The sequence below is a fragment of the Rutilus rutilus genome (assembly GCF_951802725.1).
Source record: "Rutilus rutilus genome assembly, chromosome: 6".
In the NCBI taxonomy this organism is placed as follows: Eukaryota; Metazoa; Chordata; class Actinopteri; order Cypriniformes; family Leuciscidae; genus Rutilus; species Rutilus rutilus.
This window is the reverse complement of record NC_140214.1, coordinates 385,001-391,934: the sequence shown is the minus strand read 5'-3', so window position 1 is coordinate 391,934 and position 6,934 is coordinate 385,001. Positions and strand designations below refer to the sequence as shown.

Genomic DNA, 6,934 nt, shown 5'->3' with positions numbered 1-6,934 from the left:
GAACAGATTAACTAAGGGGGCCGTTTACACCACAGCGCTTTCAGCTGAAAACTTACAACTTTTTATGGTTTGGTCGTTCATTTACACGCGTTTTGAAAATATCGTTATCGTCAGTGATGATGTCATGCACATGCGTGTTCAGTCTATATATGCGTACTTTTACACGGTGACGTCGCCACCTACTGGCCTGACATGAATATTACAGCGCTCTCAGTCGAGCGATCCGTGTGAACGGGGTCGTTCTCATAAACGCACATCGCTGTCGTGCAAACGTGCCATAATGTTAATAAATACTGGAACTAATGTATTTTTTCGTCACCTCATGAACTAGTGTTGATTAAAGGGGTCGTACTGTCAAGTGTCAATGAAGTAAATGAAGGCAACGGCAGAGAAACGACACCAGAGCATCTGAGAGGAAAGGACAGATATTTAATATGGAAACATTTACAGTGTGAACAGAAAAACACGCCTCCGTGCAGCAGGGCATGCTGGGATAGCTGCCGTCTACACGTACCACTGGAAGCCGAACTTCTTGTGGATCAGCTCCTCACGGGGTCGAAGGTTAAACAGCTCCTCTGTGACCGGAGGAACCCAGCGGTCCGTGTGGAACATCTTCTCCCCGACCTGAGACAGAGGAGAGCAGCTTCATCCCTGAGTCTCCACACACTCACGGTCATGTGATCACGCTCAGAAACACAATCAAACATGCGTCCGAACCTTCCAGCCGGGAACGTCCTTCATGATCACCGCCTCCTCCTCCAGGTTCTCCCGCAGCATCCGTAACGTCCTGCAGGAGAAACACCACAGTAGTCACGCCCCCTGTCTGCCATTGGTCAGCCTGTCACTGAGTCCCGCCCCTAACTCTGTGATTGGTCGAGGCAGACGATGACGTCATGCAGATCATTGGGTCTCATTGACGAAGCATGAATTATAAATATGAATATGATCCCTCCTCACATACAGATCATGACTCACCAGGGAATCTCATCCTGAAATGTATTCTTAATTTATGAAGTATAAATAAGAACTGAATATGATCACACATAATGCAGAAACACCACTGGGTGATGATGTAAATGTGTTGAGATGCAGATGCGCGGTTTCTCTGCAATCTAATGTTAATGCTAACATGCTAATTCATGCTAGCAACGTGTTAAAACTTACTAGCAGCATGCTAATTCATGCTAGCAATGTGCGTAAACTTACAAGCAACATGCTAATTCATGTTAACAACATGATAGATCTTTTTAGCAACGTGCCTAAACTTATTAGCAACATGATTCAGGTTTACAATGTGCTTAAACTTACTAGCAACATGCTAATTCATGCTAACAACGTGTTAAAACTTACTAGCAGCATGCTAATTCATGCTAGCAATGTGCTTAAACTTACTAGCAACATGCTAATTCATGTTAACAACATGCTAGATCTTTTTAGCAACATGCCTAAACTTATTAGCAACATGATTCAGGTTTACAATGCGCTTAAACTTACAAGCAACAGGCTAATTAATGCTAGCAATGTGCGTAAACTTACAAGCAACATGCTAATTCATGTTAACAACATGCTAGATCTTTTTAGCAACGTGCCTAAACTTATTAGCAACATGATTCAGGTTTACAATGCGCTTAAACTTACAAGCAACAGGCTAATTAATGCTAGCAATGTGCGTAAACTTACAAGCAACATGCTAATTCATGTTAACAACATGATAGATCTTTTTAGCAATGTGCCTAAACTTATTAGCAACATGATTCAGGTTTACAATGTGCTTAAACTTACTAGCAACATGCTAATTCAGGTTAACAATGAGTTAAAACATGTTAACAACATGGTAAATCATAACAATGTTGCTAGCATGATTTAACATGTTGCCAATTCATGGTAGAAACGTTAGCAATGTGTTAAAATATGCTAATTAATACTAACAGCGTGCTAAAACATGTTAGCAACATTTTAATACATGTTAGAAAATATGTTAGCAAAATGTTAAATCATTAATGTGTTAAAATATGTTAGCAACATTTTATTGACATGTTTTAATCAAATCTTCATGCTTTTCAGTGTTATTTCAAACTCTGCTCATGTTTAGCGCTGTACGTTTGCTCAGAGTCACGGAAGGATGCGCAGAAAGCCCTTATATGGAAATGGAGTGGGCGTGTCTAATGCAAATGGCGGACGCGCATCAGAACCCTACGAAAGCATCGTGATTAAGAGGTTAACGCGCGTATTGTGAATCAGGTGGAACAATTACTGACGACTGAGACTCAGATTTGTGAAAGTGCTGCAGTGTTTCGCTCTGGATATGAACTGAAGCCAGAGAAACGTCAAACTGATTCAGTTCATGAGGCCTTTCAAGTGTCTGATTCTCACCGTCGGTCCTGTTCGGCCTGTAGCAGCGGCAGAAGCCCGATCCGAGCCTCCAGCTCCTCGATCTGCAGACGCCTGTGAGGAAGAGGAAGAGGAAGAGGAAGAGGAAGAGGAAGAGGAAGAGGAAGAGGAAGAGGAGGGTCAGGACTGACAGACTCGACACACGAGCGGCTAAAGCAACGAGACTCACCTGCGCTCGCGGTTCCAGCGGAAAAGCCTCCAGTATCCAAACACCAGGATCCCGACGCCGATCCCAAACATACTGTAACCTGGGAACGACACACACATTCACCATCAAATGGTGACTTACATTAGCAGAGCTGCAAGATTAACCGCTAGAAGATCGCGATATCGAATCAAACACACATGCGATCTTATTCCTAAATGTTAAACGATTCGTCTCTGTATATTTAACCGTTGATAAGTGCGATCACAGCGACGGTCAGATCAGAGAGAGCCGTTGTCATGCATCGGTATAAAACAGCTTCATAAACAGACTTTCCAGCCACACAGTGTCATTATTTCTGTCTTACAATCATTCATATCATCACAGAAGTACTGGAATAAAGGTTTATAGTTCTGATAAAAACACTGATGTCTACGGTAGCGATTCAAATTTAAAGTAACTTTCTGCTTCAAATAAAGATTGTATTGATTACATCGTTACACCAGTAGGTGGCGACAAGTCATTGAATCATTCATTCAAGAGATTTTATTTAAATAATTCATTCAGATTAGTAACAGTCCCCCTGTAGTCAATTATTTTATCCCTTAGAACTCATCTTTGATCACTAAAATAAATATGTAAACGTTTTTTCTTTGAAAAAAAATTCTTCATGCCTTAAAATATCTTGAATGTAACTCGACGCCCTTGCCTCATTTAGTATGCGTGGCTCTATGAATATGCACATGAGCCCTGCCTCCACTCACTCACTCAGCTCAGAGATCCACTGGTTGACGATCACACGTTGATCTGATTGGTTACAAGGTAGTTTGTGACGTCAGAAACACCAGCGATTTCAAAGCGTGTGTTTGAGACTGTCTTTGGTTCACTGCAGTTTTAAGGAGGAAATACTCAGCAATGGTGTCGACTTATGAACTTACACATGCTTTGTCTTAAAGCACATTAAAAACACCACATAGACACACAAACAACATTAAAAGCTGGATTCCCACCACAGGGGGACTTTCAGCAGTTTTAATGGACTGCCTCCAGTCAGAACCTCTAGTAAATTAGCCTACATGTTATTTTGTTTAGTTGTCTGTTCAGAATCGTGATCTCTATTTGAAACAATATAATCGTGATTCTCAGTTTATCCAGAATCAACAGTCACACACAGCAGGAGATTAAACACGAATCAAGCTTTAAACTAGCAGAGTTTACGCTGTCTTCATTTCCAGGACTGTAAATACAGCTCTATTAATGTGAAATATGATTAAACATCTCGTCAGTGAGTTTGATCAGTAACAGGCTGAGTTAGTGACTAACTCTTCACTCTTAAAGCTGGATTAGGTGGTGTTTTACAGTGATTATTTAAAGCAGAATCTCGCTCAGGGTGTTGAGTTTGAGATGATGATGACCCAGTTCAACTCTGTGTGTGTGTGTGTGATGAACCCCGCACCGATCACCGCACTAACCCTCCTCACTCACTCACACACACACTAACCGGACAGTCCTCTCCGGGGCAGGTTCCTCCGGTAGTCCACGGGCCCGTATCCCCCGGGCGGAGGCATGTCCTGCTTCACCTTGGACGCCGCCATCTTACCGTCAGCGCCGCTCTGGAAGCTGGAAGCGTACTCTTCTTCTTCTTCGGCTGCGGCGAGTGCGACTGCACGCTGCTCTCTAGCGCCCCCTGCCACTCAGACTCCAGCCCTGCGTCTCGTCATAATCTGAAAATCCGTCTCCATTTCCTTGTCATTATTTCTGTCTTATAACAAAAAACAAAACAATGTCTAAAAGCTAAAAAAAAAAGAAAAGTTTTTATAAGCTATCGACCCCAAAAATCGAGCGTTTAAGGACTCAAAAGTGGATACAGGCTTGACCGAATGGGTAAACTGTGGAATCCTGACACTCAGTGTGCACTAAAAATACACTACGTGCGCAGTGAACATTTTGTCACATGTCAGTTTTATATATTATATTTCTGTAAGCTAAGCTATTATTACGTTAGTTCCTGAATCCACTTTTGAGTCCTTAAACGCTCGTTTTCTGGGGTCGACAGCTTATAAAAACTTATTTCTGGGTTGTTTAGCTTGTTTGCTGTACACCTTGTCACATAACAGCTTTTAGACATTGTTTTGTCTTTTGTTATAAGTTATAATTGACAAGGAGGCAGCTTCACAGAGCCAATGGAGACGGTGGGATTGTTCCCGCCCCCCGGTGTGGGCGTGGCCTAAATACTATGTTCATTTCTCTGTTCATAAACATAAAAAATGTTCATCCATAAACAGTGTGTGAGATTAAAATAAGTGTGTCCCAAAGCATAGTGTGTTGAAGAGAGTATGCCAGAAGTCCCCGGATGATCTACTATTCCCGTGCTGCGTTCCAGTCCACTTTTAGACACGCACTTGCGAACTTCCCTAAGCACTTCCCCTTGGGGGAATCCCTGCCGCCATTTTGAAGTGCGTTCCACTTCGTGAAGTGGACGAGGGAAGTTTATATGGACAGACCCTCGTTCCCTCGATTTTGACCGAGGGAGCGAGTCTGCTTCAAATGTACACTTCAGGCACCTATATGTCCCACAATGCAGTACGATTGTGACGTCACCACATATCTCATCTAATCACCACCACAACAGACAACTCTATGATATATTAATTATATATATTTTTTGTTTAAAACAACCCAAACACACATAAACATTTGGATGCTGCATTAAACAAATTCTTAAAGGAAAAAAAAATGTAAATAATAAATCAACTCCACAGCTGATTCCAAGTGATCAAGGGCTTAGGACGTTCCAGTTCAGCCCATTGCAGTTTCCGCCAGTAGTGGGCACTCGCAATGACGTACATCCGAGTGAACGAGACGGAGGGAAGTTTGCGAGTGAAGGGCATGACAGTTTTGGACTGGAACGCAGCACAGGTGGATTTTCGAAGTGTGGATCCGTGCTAATATTACCCACAACCCACTGCGCTTTGGAGGAGGAACTACAAACATGAGGTAAAGTGTTAAAAAACTACAACATGGCGGATATGCGCGACCGACGGTGAGAGGGTTAGATTAAGGTTTGAGTGACTAATCAAAGTTTAACCTGATAAAAAAAATATTGATTTAATGCTATCCATGTTATATTTAAAAAAAACACATTAATTATTATCAGTGTTGAAATCAGTAAACAAATAAAAAAATAATCAGGATTCTTTGATGAATAGAATGTACAAAAGAACAGCATGTATTTGAAATATAATCTTTTGTAACATTATACATGTCTTTACTGTCACTTTTGCTCAATTTAATTCATCCTTGATAAATAAAAGTATTGATTTATTTTATTTCTGATAGTTTTGGAGGCTCTTAAAGCGTGAGACGGTCTTTAATTCGTCTCGCTCTCGAAGATTAACTAAAACTCACGGCTTCATTTAAACACAGAGAATGAAAGGGTTAAACTTTTTATTGCAGGAACAAGATCAATCTAACAAACTGACATCATCCGTTCTGTGGGCGGGAACATCATGAATATTTAAACAATCCTCACGGGCCAATAGGAACGATGCATGAGGTTTAGTGTGCAGAGTTTAACCAATCAGAGCTGGGCATTCTGCCTTCATCATCATCATCATCAGATGTTAAATGAAGCCCAATATACACAGATGCTTTAAACAAATGATAATCAAGGGATGCAGATGATCTTTTTATTAAAGCAGTTATTTAAGAAATCACCACAGAAACTATTTGAAGCAAATGTTTATATATAGAGAATCCGCCTGTATGGAAACAATATAATGCAGAAATATCAACAAATGTTTAAAACTTTACCGGACTCGATCAAAGGAAACTAAATTCAGACGGAGTCAATGAAAGGTCAACTTAAAACAATTCAGATTAAAAACAAACCATCACAGATTGTGTGTTCGGGTCAAACATGTGACGACACGCGCACACACACACACACACACGCACACACACACACACACACACACACACACACACACACACATCCTTCAGCTGAAATGACACACAGTTATATAATTTAACAGTCAGAGAAATCTAAACACACACACACACACACACACACACACACACACACACACACACACACACACACACACCCAGTGTGAAGTGGCTCGTTTGAATCCATCAGTTTGTTCCGATGTTTTTGGTTTGTTTTCAGTCTTTTCCTCTTGTTCTGAGAGTCTTTTATAAATGATCTGATCAGTCTGGTTCAGGTGCGGTTCAGATCTGGTTCAGGTGCGGTTCAGATCTGGTTCAGATGCGGTTCATGTGCGGTTCAGATCTGGTTCAGATGCGGTTTAGATCTGGTTCAGATGCGGTTCAGATGCGGTTCATGTACGGTTCAGATGCGGTTCATGTGCGGTTCAGATGCGGTTCATGTGCGGTTCA

At 41.5% G+C, this 6,934-nt stretch overlaps 2 protein-coding genes across 3 annotated transcripts in view; both read right to left on the bottom strand.

Moving 5' to 3' along the window:
- Window positions 1–409: 409 nt before the first annotated feature.
- Window positions 410–4,662, bottom strand: ndufa13 (NADH:ubiquinone oxidoreductase subunit A13). Its single transcript, XM_084412134.1, has 5 exons — window positions 4,038–4,662; window positions 2,561–2,639; window positions 2,374–2,445; window positions 718–787; window positions 410–624 (listed from the first exon to the last, which is right to left on the bottom strand). Exons 1-5 carry the CDS (start codon window positions 4,129–4,131, stop codon window positions 505–507), a joined length of 435 nt encoding a protein of 144 aa, XP_084268260.1. The 5' UTR covers window positions 4,132–4,662; the 3' UTR covers window positions 410–504.
- A 1,304-nt stretch (window positions 4,663–5,966) lies between these two features.
- LOC311292451 (transcriptional repressor p66-alpha) overlaps window positions 5,967–6,934 on the bottom strand; it is a 28,305-nt gene continuing 27,337 nt past the window's right edge. For both annotated transcript variants that reach the window (XM_084412129.1, XM_084412130.1), the window contains one exon: window positions 5,967–6,934. This exon is cut by the window's right edge and continues 1,024 nt beyond it. The gene's annotated coding sequence lies outside the window, so the exon portion shown is untranslated.